Source organism: Brachyistius frenatus, unplaced genomic scaffold (assembly GCF_029030835.1).
Source record: "Brachyistius frenatus isolate BFR_SWC_R1_liver_20210118 unplaced genomic scaffold, ASM2903083v1 Contig_215, whole genome shotgun sequence".
Lineage (NCBI taxonomy): Eukaryota > Metazoa > Chordata > Actinopteri > Embiotocidae > Brachyistius > Brachyistius frenatus.
This window is the reverse complement of record NW_027210814.1, coordinates 522806-542500: the sequence shown is the minus strand read 5'-3', so window position 1 is coordinate 542500 and position 19695 is coordinate 522806. Positions and strand designations below refer to the sequence as shown.

The window sequence follows — 19695 nt, the reverse complement described above, 5'->3', positions numbered from 1 at the left end:
AGGCGGAAATCGCTCAACAAATCTTTATCTGAGGTCATTATCTCTTTCATCTTCCATATTACAGAACAGGAAAAAAGACTAGAACAGAAATATATCAGAGGGTATCCGCTATAAACTGACATACTGTACATTGTTACGTAAATTCAGCTCAGTAATTATGAAATTAAATTAGAAGTGCAAGTCTGTGTTTTTTTGCTTTTGTATTGATCAAAAGACATAACTTACTGATGAGTCTTATTGATTCTGCCATTCAAATCTTTAATATTGGGTTTTACATAATGGGGTCATGCTATGATTTCTACGCTTGGACTGGAAGGCGTTTTTGTGCCTTTAAAAACAAACACACAAGTAGACACGTCTCCGCCTCCTTACCCATGGTGAGGATCCAGTGCAATGGCTCGGGGTTCGCTCAGGTCGGTGTTGACGAGGACGCGTCTCTTTGTGCCGTCCACCGAGGCTACGGAGATGGATTTGTCTCCGGAGTCGGTCCAGTACAGGTTGTGTTGGAGCCAGTCCAGAGCCAGGCCCACGGGGGTTTGCAGCGAGGAGTCCAACAGAGGAACCTGCTGGGAAGGGTCGCTGGCCTCGTGGATGAAGGCACTGCAGAGGAAAGGTGAGGCGTTGGTGTGGAAAGGCGGAAATATGGAAGAGAGGGAGGGAGTATTTTGAGGGGATGAGAATACATAAGGGATTATCTACAGCAAACCAGCCATTATTGAAAAATCGATATGAAGTGGAGGGATGTCGAAGGCCTGATGGGCCCTATTTTGTGGTAATGAGTCGGTAAACGGTATTCTTCTCATTACGTGGAACACCACCTAAAGATTTATCATTGTAAAATATTGACTTTTGGTGATAGCATTATGAGCCAAAGGATTTTACTAACTTTTTTAAAACACTACTTTAGTAATGACTTCACTACAACTACACAAGTAAACTGCACTATTCAAGAATTAATGAATGATAATACAATTAAATGTATTGTGTAAAGTGAGCAAGGAATTTCTTTAAGTCATATTAATTTGATAATTTCATATAAATTGAATATATGTGCACATACAGGACAATGACAACTGATACAAGACTGTATACAACGAGTGATTTTCCACTGTGCTGCAACGGCACCGCAGACCAGAGAATGGGGCTGGTGTGGCAGCGGTAGCCTTGGGCCATGCGCTCGGCAGGTTCATCTAAGGGTTAGTGTCCTTCTTAGGTGGACCACTTATCAGAATAGACACGGCCTCACTCGGGGTTCACCCCGCTCGCTAATGATTTGGCCCCGGCATAGGTGCGAGGCGAGGGCGAGGGAGCTGTGCCCCCCCGAACAGGAATTTCAATTTCAGCCTCCCCGGGGACCTTTTTTCTCTTAACATCCATTTCATAAAGAGAACACAGTGCTCCAATTAGAATACACTCTGGGGAGAAATCGTAGTTGGGATAACAATAGGAAGGGTGGAATTAATGTGAAATAATAGCGGGACTGAGCCATTGACTCGGCTGATTGTTTTAGAAACGTCAAAAGACTAAACGAGTAGATTCTCGGTGCAATCAAAAACAGGGAAATCAACAATGCAGGTTTTATCAAATCAAGACTCAACTCATTAAGGCAGAGTTTTGTTTACAGTCAGAAGTTTGACAATCACAGCTGAAACATTTACTATATATGCTCCAATTTCAATAACAACACAAAAAGCGGAGCACCTTTACAATTCCAACTTACATGCGCAGTCATTCACAATGCATGCATTGTAATAGAATAGTATGAATAAAACTCTCCTAGCTATGCTAAGGCTGTATAGCGTTTATGGTTCATGTTGCATTGTGTAAATCCTGATCTGCATCTTAAAGACTTCTGAGTTAAAAAAAAAAAAAAATCCTCAACACTCAAAGTACTATTGAGGCAGATTAAGAGATATCTAAAGGAAACATAAAAGCCAATAACATATTGCTGAGTCTTTTCATGCACTATTGAGGAGACAATTGTAAAGTCATGCTGTTTCCATACCCAAGCTTCGTTAAAGTACAATAAGTACTCCCTTTCTGCACAAAGCCTCAGTCTCTAATCTAAACTGAGGCTTGTGATCTAAATCAAAGGTCAATGATAGCAACACAGGGCAATGTTTCAAAGACTGGGTCCCTGTTCTGTATATCTCTTGTGCCTTGTACTTTGTATCGTGAGTGACATGTTACACTGCCTGCAGGTGGTTTCAACGTGTTTAATGTGCAAAGAAATGTAGTGATGCAGCAGCGAAGGCAGAAGAAGAAGCTGGCAAGTGAACATGGCTGTAAACTATGTCGTTTCTGGCTTCAAAGACACAAAGAGCCTGATTTACTAAAGGTTTGCGTGTGTAAAAGCACGTGAAAACTTAAAAAAATACCCAAGCTGATCTACTAACGACATGCTGTCAGGACCGCCTCTTTCAAATGTGCAATTTAACACACATTGTCCATTTTGCGTCTTTTCCTGAATGCATATGTGATATTGGGCGTTTCTACTTGAACGTGCAAAATACCGGGAGGGGAAATGCAAATACATAAATTTAGCACACGCAATGATATTTACTAAACCTGAAAGTAGAAATAGGAGAAGTGACTGCATGTTTATTTTAGTGTGACTGAAAGGAACGTATTAATCAGGTGCAGACATTAAGCTGCTCTTATTAATGAGGTGAGAAGGAGACACAGCGGAAACCAAAGAATGCGTAGGGAACGTGGTTTTACACCCGTGGAAACATTTTTCATGTCAGAGGCAAAAATTATTTAGACATATCGTCTGTCAAACGATGACAAGTTATTGAATGAACTGAATGATGATTGACGGCCGACAACAAGGAGAAGCCACACAATACCAGAAATGACAGAAATTCTTACGACTCAACATTTTCCTGCCTCTGGTTCATTCCAGCGTATCTCTGCTTGGATATCCCACCCAGTCCCATTATTCAGGTGTGCTGTCACAGGCCCTGAATGTGTCCCGCAGAATTCACAATTTCTTAATTTCAATAGGATCAGATTTCCTTTTCCTTTTGCGGTTGTTGTTTTTTCATGGGTGGAATCACTTTAACATAAGCAAACATCTAAACAGAGCGATTTGCACCTGATATCAAAGACGGAATTACTCTTAGTAAATCACCCGCAAAACGGGTGCAAAATAAATGTGCAAAGTTTTGGAATGAACACGCAATTTAGTACCCTCTATTTAAGATCTTAGTAAATCAGGCCCAAATAGTACATTTTTATATGAACCGGTGAATGTAAATACATGTATCAAAAATATAAATACAAATCAAGATCAAGTTTCTGCTCTCGGAGAACATTTCTGGAACTAAATCAAGTTGGAAATCTTCTCTTAACTCAGTTTTCCGTTCTTGGTTTACCTGTAGATTTTCCGGTGAAATCGATCGCACCAGAAAACACGGTTGTTGGCCACATCCAGGTCCAGAGCAACAGCGTTCTTCTGCGTGGACACCACCTGGCTGTAGTCCCTCTTCACCAAGTCGATACGGCGGATCTCATGCCGGTTGGTGAACAGTAAATAAGGGCTTTTCCCTGCATGCAAGAGAAACAATACTTACGGCTCTATTTTTGTGAAAATGGCAACGATCGCAATAGTATAAAGCTAAATTTATCAGGGCAAGACCATTTATAAAAGGGGCTTCAGCAGAACAAAGACATTGTTAGTGGGAGGAATACACTGAAGCTGGAATTTGCGTCACTAATGCTCAGTCGAATCAGCTTTGACAGTTTAATGGTGGGCAAGAAGAAAAGTCTAAGCTGGTATGTGTTATTAGAAAACTGCTTTCTTCCTGAAGCTCCACAGATAATTTTCATACAGCAGCACCATTAACTTGAATGAAGCAGAAAGCCACGGCATTGAAGATAAAAGGAGCACATAGAAAAGATGACGCCAGAGAGATTGGTTTTTCAGCACAGCATTCAAATGTTTTTGTGCTCGATCCAGAACTGTCGACCCTGATGGGAGACGCTGTATGTCGGGGAATGATTCAGACATTCCTCTATAGTAACAACACCGAGGCTTCAACCACAGCGCCAAACAGCATAATATGCTGCTGCACACTCGTAGCACCAAAGTCAATACTCTAAATAACATGTTTCTCACATAGATGAATAACATAACACAGCTGGCACGATACTGTTCAATATCCCCCCCCTCTAACAAGGGACAATAAAAACACCTGAACAGTTGGTGTATTGATTAGTGTGTCTGTATGCATCATTAAGTTATACGCTCCTTATTTTCTTCTCCTTGCACATATAGATCAGCAGTACCTTTGCATCCAGCTGTCAAAGTTTACACAGACAAGAACACTAAACAGACACGAGTGAGCGTACACACACTGAAAGACAAGTAAATTCCACAGAGGGCAGAGACACAACCTTGAATTTAAAGCAGACACTTCTTGCTCTTGTCCTTGCCAGCTAATAAAGAACAATAACAATCACTTAGTTCCCTCCAACTTCAAAGAGGTTTAACCCAGATCATTGTATACCTGATCTCTGTGTATATATGCACAGCTGAGACATGCAGTTCTCATCTGGCAGAATGCACCTCCAGTACATCCAGTGTGATCACTAGCGATTACATTCTATATTCCCCACACCCATCTGATTTATATCAGCAGGGAAACCGTGACCGCGACGAGCTACAACGAGATGTCGACGGCCGAGGTAGCTGCTCTCTGAGGCTCTGATGCAAAGCCAGACGCTAATGTGAGCAAGCTAATAGGCTCACAATGACACTAATAACAGGTAATAACTAATAACAGGTGTTCAGTCAGGACACTGCATCAGCTTGAACAATTTATTGAAGACATGCACACATTTTTGTTTGGCGGTGATTCTGCTCTAGAACAGTCTGAGCAAGCATGATACAGACCATTCCTGAGATCACGAGACCCCCAATTCATGACTTTTGAATGAATGGACGCACTATAAAGAGAGAAAACATTGACAATGTGGGAGGACGCTGGGGAGGTGGAGAAGATTTGCAACGGTTAAATGCAGGTCGTTGAAGAGCGATGTGGAGAGCAAGGAGCGGGCAGAATGAATGGACGGGGAAAGGACGTAAACCCTTGTATGATTGGACAGGAAAGGGGCCTGTGACAGACTCTGTCCCTGACTGAAGTACTGCAAAGCTAATATCTAACATGCTTATATTTTATAATGAGCACCAAACACAAAGCAGTTTAGGCAGATTAGGCAAGTCTTGAATCATAAATCAAATTCTTGGACAAATTGAATATGTGTAATTTTACAGCAGTCCATCCGATAGTTGTTCAGACATTTCACAAACTTATAAACGTGCGGGTGGCCATTTTAATTCATCCTCTGGAAAGCAGGAATGTCTCTACTACATTTAATGTCAATCCCTTGAGTAGGTGTTGAGGTATTTCAGTCTGAACCAAAGCAGTGGATTGACAGACCGACCGACGGAGGATGACTTGCGTGGACGTTTACATACTGGATAAATGCACTCTGCTATTAGCACTGACTGCCTACATCCCAGTGTGTCCTTTGTTTCCTTATGGGTGGATTCAAAACCTATTTTTAGAGTTGTCAGCTTTGAATAAGGTCACCCAGGATGCATTTTAATGAGAATCACTTCTAAACAGGGGGCTTTAGTCACATTATTATTATTATTATTATCATGTCTTTATTTATGCCTATGTCCTCTTAATTCTGGCCAGGAAAAGTTGCGCGGGTAAAAGACAGTAACCCTGTGTGCCTGCAGGGAAGGTTTTATGAGTCTTGCTGGCAACTACAGCCCATCTCTGTCTTGTAACATCTATACTGAGCCTATCTCCTTCTGACACTGCATGGTAATAGGATGGCAGCTGCAGCCAGCTATCTCGAGAGGCAGATATGAAATTCTCTCATTAATGGCTCACTTGCCTCGGTTTCCCTTCTGACAGTCTGTGTCGCAGCCTCGTTGTCGTATCGTACTCCTGCGCGTTCTCTTCCTGCCCTTTCCTTCTTCTCCACAGCCCCAAAAAGTTTGAATGATGACAGTGATGTTCGGGACTAAGTGTTCTCCAAAAACTGGCCATTACAACGACAACATTTCCAGTCCCTCTGAAAGGGGTAAATGCCCCCCTGCTGGTTTTATGGGCTGTCATGGCAGCGGTAGTTTTCATTGCATCGAAACCGAACGGTGAAACTGCTGCCTTCACTGCCATTCTGCTGTTCGCTGCTTTTGACGCACAGCCAGACACACAGCTCTCTCTTGGCCATGATAAACTGATAGCAAACACACAGGGCAGTCATGCACAGAGAAATACACAAGTGGAGACAGAGGCAAGAGGGCAGACCCAATAGACACACACACACACACACACACACACACACACACACACACACACACACACACACACACACACACACACACACACACACACACACACACACACACACACACACACACACACACACACACACACGAATGCTGAGCTTTGATATGAGCTCAGTTTAATTGAGGGAAATTGAATCGCAGCATTTGACAGCCATAGGGACCAAATCAACACATTTCATTTCACTCGCTGTTTCTCTGCCAATTAAATAATGGCAATTTGGGGGGGAAATGAAGTGTAAACATTCAATGGCCTGTGTGTCTAATCCTCTTGCTAACAGATTTCGGCCATAGTTAGAGGTCAAAGTAAATGAACTGGCCTCTTAGCTATTCACTTTGTTCTCCACTTGTCAGACAACTGGTATCAACGAGCTGAACGGGAGGCTGGATTAAATTGATGTAATTAGGCTCCACCATGACTCAGCCAGGTACCCCTGAAGAGTTGCAATACCTAATTATAAGTGTTCAGCATGGCTAAACACATCAAGCTGTCACTCATGAAACTGTCTCATGGGACGGGGCCCTGTGGACAGATTTGGCCGAGGAGAAACAGAAGGGTTGCCTAGGTGACGTTTGCCTTTTTTGTGTAAGCGTGTGTGTGTGTTTTTTAGCAGCTATGTCAAGTACACAAACAACTGCAGAGCAATGATAAGAACATAACAGCAGAAAGATGTTTGTGATTATGAGACAAGGGGGCTTGATGCCGCGGCACAAAAGCAAGAGAGTGAAGTGTTGAGCTGAGGCAGCGCGATATCTGAGCGAACGTCTTGTTATCAACAAAACAAAGTGGCTTCTTAAACTTTCACTGCAGGCGAATCTATTTTTACAACGCAAAATTGGTCTGGCATCAACTATATAAGGTATAAAATGCTTAAATATAAAATTTAAAAAGATAATGTCTTCATTTTATGTAGCAGAAACATTATTATGACAAAAAATATATACATTTCTCAAATTACTGACCAGATGTTAAAATTTAAACTTTTAACTTAAATGCTGATTTCGCAGACACCCTGAAGCGACATTGCAACTCACCTTCGGCCTTGCAGGTCTTCGTGACGGGGTCCATCTCGTATCCTTCATAGCATTCACACTTAAAATCCCCCTTGTAGTTGATGCAGATCTGGCTGCAAGCATCGGGGTTCTCACACTCGTCAATGTCTGCCGGGAGGAGACGGAAGACAGGTTATCAATCAATGGAAAGACAAAGAGAGACAGCGAGTGACTAATTCACCCTCGAGAGCAGTGACAGATGAGAATGGATACAAAATTCCTAAAACACAAATATGCTTTTTTTTGTCAAATGACAGCCACGGTACAATGGGTGAGTAAAAAAAAAAGCACATTTATGACTCTACAGAAACAAACAAACATGTTTAACGTGCCGATCGTGACAAGAAGGGAGTCGACAGAGAGACAGGGTGTGTCCCTGTCGACTCCTCCTGACCTGCTTCCTTGCAGGAGTTTTTTTTCTTAGGTGTGATGGAGAACTGTTGGTGCTAAAATGATGGGAAAGGGTGTGAAGGACGTGGTATGTATGCATGTGTACATGCGACAGCAGTATGACTGCACTATAGTTTCCCTGCGGCAGTGACAGCCAGGGTACAGACAGCCAGCCTGCCACTCTACATATCAATCTATCCGCAATATATGTTCCTTCATTTACCTCCGCACGTCTTTTTGTCCAGCAGCTGGTAGCCGGTGGGGCACTGGCACTCGAAGCCTATTGGTCGATCCATGCATACGTGGGAGCAGCCGCCATTGTTGATCATACACTCATTCAGCCCTGGGAGACGAAGAAAAGAAAACAGTGGTCAAATGCAGCCGATCAGAGGAGAGGCAGCGGCTCCATCTTTACCCCTTAACATGCATCTTTTCTTGTGATATTTTGCAAAGATGTAAAAATATGTGTGGCACACATTATCCTAATCATCTCCGTGTTATCTCAGCTGTTGTACTCGGCTCTTTTCCATCCTTTTTGAATCTTTATCAGATTTTCTTAAAAGTGGAGAAGGAATCAAAGAGACACAGCATCACACAGGCCTGTAAACGGAGAATCAGGTCCATCTGCAGGGATGAGATATGTATGTAGAGGGGATTCATTTTGTGAACTGGGATTTGGAGATGCTCCATCAGGATCTGTCACAGGAGGGAGGGAGGATGTCTAAATTAAACACGCTGCTCAAATGTAGGCTGATCCTGAAAATGACAGAACTACAAAAAAAGAAAAGACAAAAAAACACAACCAACAACAGACTCTCTTTTGAAACTAGGCCAAAGCAGCTGGCACAACGTTGGCACACAACAAAGAAGGCAGAGGCTGTTAGATTTCATTGTGAAGCATCAAAAGTATTATTTGATAGGAAGAAGAGAGTAGAAGTTACTGTCTGAAATCAGGTTCATTTTTTTCAATGTCCTCCACAAATTGGCTCATTATAGCTGAGGATAAGTATCATCATGAAGTGGTACAGACTATAGCACTTTTGTGTGAGTTCACAGCTGCTATAATGACATTCATTAGGAATTCATATATATATACTTGTAAAGGTCTTTTACATGCTTTTCTGTCCATGTTTGGTTTGAAACAAAAAAGCCTATTGTCTAAATTAATCATAGCGGGTAAGATAACTGAGAATAAGCCAAGTTAAGATCAAGAACAAAAATATCTCTCCATAAACATTTAATTCAACAACATGCAGGCTTTGCTTTTCACACAAACAATAAACAAGGCTGCACAATGAACGACGGATGACTGGGAAGGGGGTGATAAAGAAAAAATGGATTAAATCGCAAGAGAAACTGCACTCCTCGAGACGAAAGAGTGCTTAATTCTGTCAACAGTGTGCTGCCCAATCTAGTGCTACACACTCGGGCAACAGCGAGCGAGCTTTACATCAGAAGTCATTGAAAGCAGAGTATGCGTGCGAGTTAGCGAACAGCTGGCCTAAGGCAAAGTAGAGAATCAATAAACTTGGCACAAAGACAATCACTGGTTCCAGGATGAAGCTTCATTAGTCGAATATTTTAACAGTAACCAGAAAAAAAAATACTTTTTACTTTTCCCGGGACCCTAAGACGTCATTAGTTGTGGTCAAGTATCTAAACCCAAACAGAGTTAGAAATACAGAGAGCGCATGGATCCGAGATGATTAGTTTGCCTCACCTGTGGAGCGCCGAGGAGGAGTTTTGCAAAGCTACTGTTCAATATCGTTTATTGCAACAGAAATAGAGAAAGATAACTTTCCAGAGATTGACTGAAGTTTGATTTCGTAGAGAAATTTTCATCTGTGCTTTGTGCAAGTGCTAGCAGACTTTGAGCACTGCAAACTGCCAGCATTAAATTCCCATCTCTAATTCAGCTGGATGGGTGACAGCCAACCGTCTGCCGCTCACATCGGCTCCCACTCTTCTCTTTCTGTCCGTTCAGAATCGACTGCGGTAAGAAGAAAAGACCGAGATGTAGCCGTGTGTGGAGTCTCACTCTTGCTGTTTCTTTGAGAGGGGGCCGTATTTGCAACAGAGCAGCCCCGGGAGGAGAAGGTCCTGTGTGCAAACATGGACAGCTTCCACCACACTGCTTCCAAGGACAGACGCGATTTAGAGGTCACTTCACTTTTTCCCGCGGGCAAACAAACATGACGTCTCTCCTTCTCTACTCCACCTCCATCTCTCTTTCCTCTCTCGACATGGTAACCCACTATGCCCCTATTTTCAGCCATTCCTCTCGGTCACAGTGATATTGCGGTGTTAAGAAATTAATGGCGCGCTGAGTAATGGCTCAGGACTGTGGTAATATGTCATTATTTCTAATGAGATGGGAAAACATTTGCTTGTGCACACACAAAAAATAAATTGTCCTTATTTTCCCCTGATGTAAGGCTGATGTGGCAAATGCAATCACATTCAACCATCAACATGTGAATGTGTTTCACTGCAGCGCGCATTATTATTGTCTCTCCCTGTGTGTTTTTTTTCCGTGTGTTTCTGTTGGGGAACATCTTGCGAGGAAGCGGTTGAGCGAGCAGAGCAATGAGCTAGGTAGTATGTGTGGACACGCTTATAATGAGCCAAGAACAAGACCAGAATTGAAGGAGAGAGAGAGAGAGAGAGAGAGGGACGAAGGGGATGGAGGAAGAGGAGGATGAGGAGGAAGAGAGCGAGGAGAATTACTCTCTGGAATACCTGTTTCGGTCCTGTAATTTCCATCCCTGGCAGAGGTCAGTCTACTCTGGCAGCTGTCACTTTTCCCCATCAATTTCAAGTTCCTCTGAGGAACTGTCATTTTCTCAGAGTGGATGCCTGATTCTTGCTCGCTCATGTCAGAAACTCTCTGACTAATGTCTTTAACACAGTGGGAAAATTAAACACACGCTTTTAAACCTACAACAACTGCTCATGGTGTGTAAACAGGTTAAATGGAAGATGTATGGAGACAGGAGAACAGAGAGATTACCACGGAGCAGAAGAAGACTTTTTCTTCCGCCTGATGGTAATTAGTACACGCAGGCTCTTGTTCTGATCAATGGAGGCTCCTGTATAATTTGAGTGAGCCTCCGCGTCCTTTGAAATGCAAGGTAATGGGAGGGAGGTAGTCGCGTTTTGTTATGGAAAACACGATTAAGCTGCTGCATTACCTGCTTGATTCCATTTACAATAGATATGTACATGCACTCTCGTTGGGACAAAAGCTCCGCTGACACAAATGGTAACAGATGGCTCTGTGATTTCTCGGCTGAGCTTTCCCTCAATTCTGAAAAATCAAGAAGAAGCTTTCACCTCCGAGCAGACCAAGAAGTGTGATAAACTCACTTTTTCGTCATGGGTAAAAGAGCTTTGCTTAACACCTGATAAAAGGTTACAACCGTGTAACACCTTACCGCACTCTTTCTTGGGCTCATCCGATCGGTCCTTGCAGTCCTTGACAGAGTCACACACCTTGGCGCTGTCGATACACTCTCCGTTCTTACACAGAAACTTGAGGGGTCCTTCACATTTTGTGGCTAGAACAGAAAAGCAGGAGACAGATGAGCCTCTACACTTCAAACTATCAGAAAATGTCATTTATTTCCGTAAACTATCACTTTACTATCGTAAAGTAATTCAGAAACTGTGTGAAGTCAAATTAAATGTCTCCAGTGGTGTGCCAAATTATTGAAGGCTCACATGAAACAAGTGGCAGCATAAAACACTTCCCACTTAGATATTCATATCAGCCCACATAAAAAGCCTAATGTAATAAAAACTGAACTTTAATTTGGGTCCAGTTTCACGCTGCTCGGGCTTAATTTCCGGCAAAAATGATTTTGCACCATGCTAGTAAATTATGTATCACAGTCAGAGGAGGAAGAAGGAAATAAAATGGGCTGGATTCATGCAACATAACATCAGTTGTCATTGTAGATGTTATTTTTATAATCATTTATGTCTAGAAAAATCACAATTAAGTTCCTTTAAAAGGTAATCCTAATAATAAAGAAAAAGCGCATCCTGTTTTTCTTACCTTGGTAAGCATAGGCATCATGAGCCATCTAAATGTATCTAAATTCTGTAATTACCTCTTAGTTTTCATTATCAGTGGATTCAAATTGCTGTTTTAATTTTGAGCAATTGGGAGAAAACGATGCAGCATGTAATTTAGCGTTATTTGATGTAACTAACTGATATCAGCCACACATGTCTTCAGGCCATACGAGAGCTGTAACAATATTAAATTATGTGTCCCTGCGGTGAGCACAAACCACATTTATTCATCAAAACAGGACAACAGTCATTTTCTTAATTTTTTTGACACGGGAGGAGTTTTAAATATTGAGAAGAGCTGCAGGCGACAGGCTGCAAACATCCACCTCCTCAGCAAGGTAGACAACACTTGTAACACTGCCATGCTGTTGTGTGCTGTTCACAATATCAAATCAGATTACAGTACAATTATATTTTTGACATATAACTTTCTATTAAGCACTATTACGTTTTGCGGTGTGTTGTAAACTGATATTTAAGTTGTTTTTCTGTTTAATTTCTGACAAAAAAAACTGCTTAAAGATGGTTTGCCATTGTAGTATTTCAATAAATTGCAACTTCTGATGTCACCAGTGACCAGAGCTGGTAGCCAAGTCACCCCGAAATCTTAAAGTGCCTTACCCACTTAAAATAAAAATAAATAAAAACATCTGTGTTGTTTTTTGGTCACAATTTTGGAAATGCAGAGTCAGATATTACAAGGCTGTTTTTACATTCAAGTTTACAATTTATATGATGGCACATAAGGGGCTTTGTAGAAAAAAAAATACGAGAGCTGATTTAGGGAGGTAATATTCTGACTCAAGTTCTAATACTTGCTCTACTTTGCAAGGTTAATCAACCTTATCACACCACAGATGTTTGCTGTGTATTATGCCCGCGGTTTATTATTCTAGATTTAAAGGATAAGGAAACACTTAATTTTTAGCCCAGAATCACTACATACATCCAGACTTTGAAGAGCTCTTTTCCCCCCTAAATTGTTTTAATTGAGTTCATTCATCTTTTTAATTGCTATTTACTATTTTGTTATAAACATACAACAGTTCTAATATGTGTCACAAATATTTTGGAAGCCAATCCCAATCGAACAAGCAAATTAAAAAAGTGTGGTTTGCATATGTAACTTTCAGCACACATATAAGGAGAAATAACTTTATGGTGAGATCACAAGTTAAACTTTGGAATAATATTTACATATTCTAAGATCTTGAACTTTTCAAGTGGAGAGTTCGAGTGGAGAAAAGGTTTATGTAAAAAAAAAACATATGAGACAATCTATTATTCAAAGCAGAGTCATTTTGAATGTCAACCCACTCGTGGTGGGGATGTTTAACCCTCGTGTTGTCCTCGGGTCAAAATGACCCGCAGCTGTGTTCAACCAAGTTTTATTTTATCTCTATATTTTTATATTTTTTGGGATCATTGGTCATCATTCTTTAAAGAAACCCTGACAGCCTCCTCGTCACCAATGATCCCAAAAAATATGAAAATAAAATAGAACTTAGTTGAACACAGCTGCGGGTCATTTTGACCCAAGGACAACAGAGGGTTAAGGACAGCAACTCATCAGTTTTCACAGTCTAATGTTTGATTCAAACTCAAACCGTAAGCCGAGAAACATTTTGAGTGGTTGGAGCGTAGATAGAGCAGACATGGAAATAAGGAGGGTGTTGTAGGTTCAACTGTAAGATAAACTGTGCTACTTTTATATTAAATTCCTTTTATTTCTACAACAAATACAGCTGGGTCTCTTTAGTCGACAGTATTATATGAATATCACAAGTCCTGCAGCCGAAAAGTTCTCATTCCAAATACAAACTCGCTGCTGTTGTAAAGAACTTCATACCGGCAGACGTACAGAAAGCAGAGGTTGGAACAGATTCATTGAGGTGAACAGGCAGATATGCCGACAGGTGAACTCACCGTTGACACAGCCAGATTCATCGCTGTGGTCAGGACAGTCGTGGACCTTGTTACACTGCTTGGTGCCGTGGATGCAGGAACCATCACCGCACTGGAACTCGTCGGGACGACACGTCAACAGAGCTGTGAGAGGAACCCAAAATCGTGGGGTCAAATCAAACTCAAAACCTTTTGTTGCATTTTAAACCTTCAGTTTTTTCCCTTTGATGAAAGCGGGACATGCCAAAATAAAATGCAGTTTGACACACTCTTTCTAAAAGCATGCACAAACTCGCAAGTATTGAATAATAACATACAGTGCACTATTCTGTTAAGCCTGCGTGAGGTGCTGCCAATGGTGGAGACAGTCAACCTAAGGTAAGGGCGTGTGATGAATAGTTTTCAATATAGTAACGCAAAGATGGAGGCTGCGTGAGGCACCACCAAATTTCATTAATATCCTGAGCACAGACAAGCTTTTCATCAACAGCACCCAGTGTGCTCATATAACTCCCCTCTAAACTGCACTAAAAAGCAATATATATGACGGAGGGGGATATGATTTACTGTTATCACGAGATGAGCAGCGCGGAGGGGCTGTAATGGAGACAAGGCTGCTGCAGCCTGGACGCACACATATGAACACATGTATGAGCAGGAGGAATCCCGTCTATGTCGTGTTTCTATGCATCATGGAGATAAATCCGGAGATCTGATTGGCCAATAACCTGGTGCTGCATACAGATACTGTACCGTACATCCACATGGTTTATATTCCTAAGAGCAGACTAGCAACAATGTCTGAAATATATTGATGCATCACAGCAAAAGCATTCATCTTTGACGGAAAATGTAATTTTTATGGCAGTTTTCATATAGACATACAAGTGTGGGACTATAACAAGTCAAGTAAATGAGTTGCACAGTAACCTTTGGACAAAGATGAGTTTGTGCCCCCGAACCGCCTCCAGCCCTCCTTCTGATGCAGAGATCCAGTTGGCTAACAAAACATCCATCTCTTGTAAATGCTGCTTATATGACACCACACAGTGTGAGAGCTGTGTTTGATGTGTGCACCGCACATCTCGATAATGAATAGTGGGACTATCTGGGCTTCACACGCTGGCTTAGTGAGACAAGAGCTTCAGGGCTCTCCCATCCATGACCAGCTAATAGGAAAACCTGTTTTATCCCAAGGCCCCATCTTCACACGTGTTTATCAACGGAAACACATTCTTTACCCAACACATTTAGAAAAAAAGAAGGAAAAACAACCCCTCCTTCAACTCCCAGCAGACTGGAAATGTGTTAAATGACCTCTTCAGAAGAGGGAGGAAATATTGTTTGCTGTTGAGATGTCTTCTATCCTGCAATCTCACAGCAAACAGATATTTAAACAAACCGTCCACACGATGACAAAAGCAAAAGAAACCTGACCTCACCGGTGTGATTTGTTCATTGGTCTGAAGCTACACAAGAAGTGATAAGAAATGTAAAACTATATATGCCACCGATTAAAATATTCATATAATCCAAACATAACATGACCTCTTAGAGAAAAATAAAAGTGAAGATTGAACAGCCAGCTGCTAGAAAGGATGGTTGTAAATGTAACCATGGTTCTAAGGGACCTTTTCCCCTGCCAGTACCAGCTCTGCTTTACTCGACTCACTTTTGGTACCAGGTTCTTTTCTGGATTTTGTTTGCCACAGCAAAAATGCAGCTTTGTAACAATAGGGATGCTGCATGAAAGTGCCGTGACGTCATCTTTAACACAGCACACACATGAACAATAGAAAATGTGGAAGGGATGCTGTTCTTGATTCTCAGTATGTGTCTATTCGTCACAGCAAGGAGACAAATTCTGTCTCAGAGGACGCCGAAAGCAGCAAGATACAAGACTGCAGAAAGGTTGTGGGTTTCCATTAATCAAGTAGTCCAGTGAAGAAGAAAAATGACCCGCTCTATAGTAGCTTGGCTTGTTAACAATGGCCGGCTTGTGCAGGATGTCCCGGATCACGCATGCAGTGACGCAGTGATTGTGATATTTATATCTGACAAATCAATCACCTGCAGTGTTTTTCTGCACCTTTTGGTAACAGCTCAGCTCACTTGGAAATTTGACAGAGGTCAGAAATACTACTAGATAGCATCCACAACTTTTGCTACGTGGAAAACCCCAAAAAAGCAAGTGAAGTTGAGTCGAGCCGGTACCGGCAGCAGAAAAGGGTCCGAAGAGTGTCCAATTCCATGATACATGCTACATACACTGACTTCTGTACTCTGTCCTGTCTAGATTTGCTTTTAGTACAAAATAGATCTATGTACTTTATTATCGTGTATTATCACAAAATTGTGGATTGCAAGATTTCAATCAAACTGTACCTTAAAAGGTTACAGTCAAATAAACTTACAAACAAAAAGTTATGTATTATGTAATTTTTTTAGTTTTACGAGGTCTTTCTGTTTTACTGCCTTTGCAACTATAAATACTTCTTCCATTTCCTTTGTGCATTGAAGTGCGGTGAAAACAGTAAAGATTAACGGCACACTTAGAAAAAGAAAGTATTTCTGCATGCAAACTGACCTGCTTAGGCTTAATATGTTGTGTGAAATTGGAACATAGCTTTATCCTGTTCACTCAGAAAACCATGGTTACATATTTACAAGTCTATTGTACAGAAACTCTCCCTCAACCTAGTTACATATAACATATATACAGAAAGCCTTTCAGAGAGAGAGCAGCTTTTTTTTTTGAGCAGACAGTCTTTTGAATAGATGAGAACAATAGAAAACATATAGAAGCTCTTGCCACATAAAAACAGAAGAAAACTACACAGGAGTAAAGTATATGATGTGGAGACGGGCAGGGAGAGGCAAAGAAAAGAGATCGGAAGAGGGACTCACGGCAGTTAGACTCATCAGATTTGTCCTTGCAGTCGGGGTCTCCGTCACACTTCCACGCCAGTCGCACACACTCCCCGTTGTCGCAGCGAAACTCCCCGGCGGTGCAGTTGGCTCGGCGGTTCAGCAGGTACGGGACCCCGTCGCCGCCGCCGCAGCGCTCCGGCCCCTCGTCCGAGCTGTCAGAGCAGTCGGGGTCTCCGTCGCAGCTCCACATCAGCGGCACGCACTCCGAGGTGTTGCAGCGGAGGTGGTTGGGCCCGCAGGTCAGAGGGGAGGTGCACTTCAGCTCGTCGCTGCCGTCTCCGCAGTCGTCGTCGCCATCACACACGTAGACGGTGGCTAAGCACTTGCGGTTGCCGCACATGAACTCTCCGGTGGGGCAGGCCTTCGCATCTGGAGGAGCGACAGAGTACAAACACACTTTTGAAGAGCAAATCAAGGATGGTGAGCTCTGTCTTCACAACACAGAAGCAGGGAAGGTGTAGCATTTCTATACATTATTAAATCTGTCGATATGCTGTTATCCCCTATAGTGAAATATGTTTAAAGGCCTCTGCTTCAAAATGAGTACAATCCTTTGCAGACTGTCAGAATAAACCCAAACGAAAATGTAACTAAGTGAGTCACATGGAACAAAATCAAAGTTTCAGAACCGGCTCCAGCTGTAAATAGATAAAAGTAAAACCACAGACATTAAATTAAATTAGTCTCAAACAGTCGGGCACACCGACAGAAATGAATTTTCTCAGGTAAGCCAGAAGTCAATAGCGGTGACATAACCGAGACAAAAGCAGAGCTGGAGAGGATGATGGCAGTCATCACAAGAAGATGGTGAGAGGCTTCCCCTCCTATGAGGTAGGAGGTAATAGAGCTCTCGTTGGCATCAGTCGATCCTTCTCTCCTCTGTGATGGAGCTCTGTTATGCTACTTTATCCTCTCTCAAAAACATCTTCCTCTGTTCTAGTGTGTTTGATTTTTCTTATCTTCTCTGCGACTCTTTCTTCTGATGTCTGTGAGCAGCAGAGAGACGAGAGCTGGAGAACTTGCAGTGTCAGTAACCAAATGAGCATAAACTCGGCACTGTATCATGTATAGTTAATTAGCACACATTTTGAACACCATTAAGCCTTTTATTGTTATACACATAATATAAAATACAAATACTAAGACAGTTCCAAGACAGTGACTTTTATAACTAACACTTTTAGTTAGCTGATGTGATCTAATTAGAAATGTACAGTAAATAGCGGTCGACGACTGTCAGACTGCTAGAGGACAAATTCTCTAATTTAATCCCACCTCTGGTGGCCCTTCAGGCTGTGCAGTGATATCAAAACGGTCAGTCAAAAGACCAAATCATGGAGTCAGAGCACTTTCTGTTGCTGAAATGCATAGAGTCAACAGATTGCAGCTGACAATATGCTATTCTAACTAATAAAAGCTGAATGCAGTAACTGTAGGAAAATACCAGGCCTATATAAAATATAGTTCAGTGAGGTTAAGAGACATGCTGTGAAGCTGTCAAGCAAATTGAACGCCTTTTTAAGACATCAAAAAGTCAGTCAATTACAGTAAATAAATAAATACATTGAAAAATATTACTTAAATATAACTTAACCATTAAAAAATTTGATAAATCCCACGAGGTTTAGATTGCAATTTTGCTTCTTTGCCAAATTAAGTTAGTGAGCTTTAAGCAGTGCTACTAAAAAAAAAAAGCGATAACCTTATTCATGTGGCGTAATAAAATTACTAAGCTGTCGGAGCTCTAAAATTGAAAGTGCAATTACTGGAAACGGGTAAGAAATAGTGTGAAAATAAGCTTTAGGTACTTGTGGCTATCTCATCAACTAGCTTAATAAGCATGAGCGCAGTAGCTGCTAATCTAAATTACACACTTTTCTATGCTGTAATGTTTTAATGTATACTCTGGTCTGGTCTGGCCTGTTCACTTTTTAATTAATGCATAATTGTTGCATTTCAGCTTTGTCCAGTAGTATTGACCTTGTGGGATAAAAATCTCTCTCCCTCCCTCCCTCCCCCTCCCCCTCCCCCTCTCCCTACCTTTCCCAGCTCTCACTGTATCTCCTCCTGTTTCGCTAAAAGCACTCTGGGAGTGAGGAGAGTCAGGGATCCCACTGCGAGCCCATAGAGGCCGGCGGTGGGAGAAGAATAATTTGATATTTACACAAACCACGGGGTGCTCAGACTCCAACACCACTGCCTTTGGCTGTTACGGCTGGTTACAGCCAAAGGGTTGCTATTTTGCAACATTTTACCCAGAATCAGCAAATTGCAAAGCACCGGCATACTGTCACTGACCTGCAGCAGAAACCTAGCATCCCCCAAGTGTCAACCTAGCACATCATTTTTAACTTCAACTGATCGTAGCAAGGGGTCGGTCAGTAAAGCCAGTTTGATTTTTTTTTTTTTTCTGAATATAAACGACAAGCATCAGCATTTAAGCACGATTAAAGCGATGATGAGCTCTCCATAGCAGGCTCTTGAACACTACAAGCAAACAGAATCTAAAACAGCTGCGAAGAGAAACTGAATATCATACAAGAGTGGAAAATCCTGAGCATCATGAGCAACCATGCGTCAAGTTTGACTGAACATATCCTCAGTTGGTAAAAACATTGGATGTCAGATAGTGTCCTACTTACTATCCTATGTAATTACAGCATATGTTACAGACACATTTTTTTCTTTGCAAACATCAGTGATTAATTATTTCGTTGTTACTGACATGATTGCCACAGAAACATGGGGAGCGCTACTGAAATTAAAACAAGTGTTGTGAATTCAGTTCAGTGAAAGAGGTTATATTCATTAATATTAAACAAGCTGCATCTGATTCTGAAGAGTTTTATAACTACTGTTTGTTCCCCCTCGACCCGCTCTATACTAATTTGGAACTAAATAATTGAGAAGATTCAGTTACCATGTGCATTATTACACAAGGGAGGGACCATTAGTAATGTACATGAGCAGTC

The 19695-nt window shown here is 41.7% G+C and overlaps 2 protein-coding genes across 5 annotated transcripts in view; both read right to left on the bottom strand.

Annotated features, from left to right (window-relative positions):
• LOC138633300 (leptin receptor gene-related protein) overlaps positions 1-19695 on the bottom strand; it is a 174482-nt gene that overhangs the window by 55404 nt on the left and 99383 nt on the right. The window lies entirely within an intron of this gene.
• LOC138633332 (low-density lipoprotein receptor-related protein 8-like) overlaps positions 1-19695 on the bottom strand; it is an 82593-nt gene that overhangs the window by 14590 nt on the left and 48308 nt on the right. For all 4 annotated transcript variants that reach the window (XM_069719499.1, XM_069719501.1, XM_069719498.1 and 1 more), the window contains 7 exons: positions 16700-17092; positions 13814-13936; positions 11245-11367; positions 8034-8153; positions 7403-7528; positions 3378-3549; positions 373-600 (listed from right to left, as the gene is read on the bottom strand). In XM_069719499.1, coding sequence (XP_069575600.1) covers positions 373-600; positions 3378-3549; positions 7403-7528; positions 8034-8153; positions 11245-11367; positions 13814-13936; positions 16700-17092 — 1285 coding nt within the window. The remainder of the gene's footprint in view (positions 1-372; positions 601-3377; positions 3550-7402; positions 7529-8033; positions 8154-11244; positions 11368-13813; positions 13937-16699; positions 17093-19695) is intronic.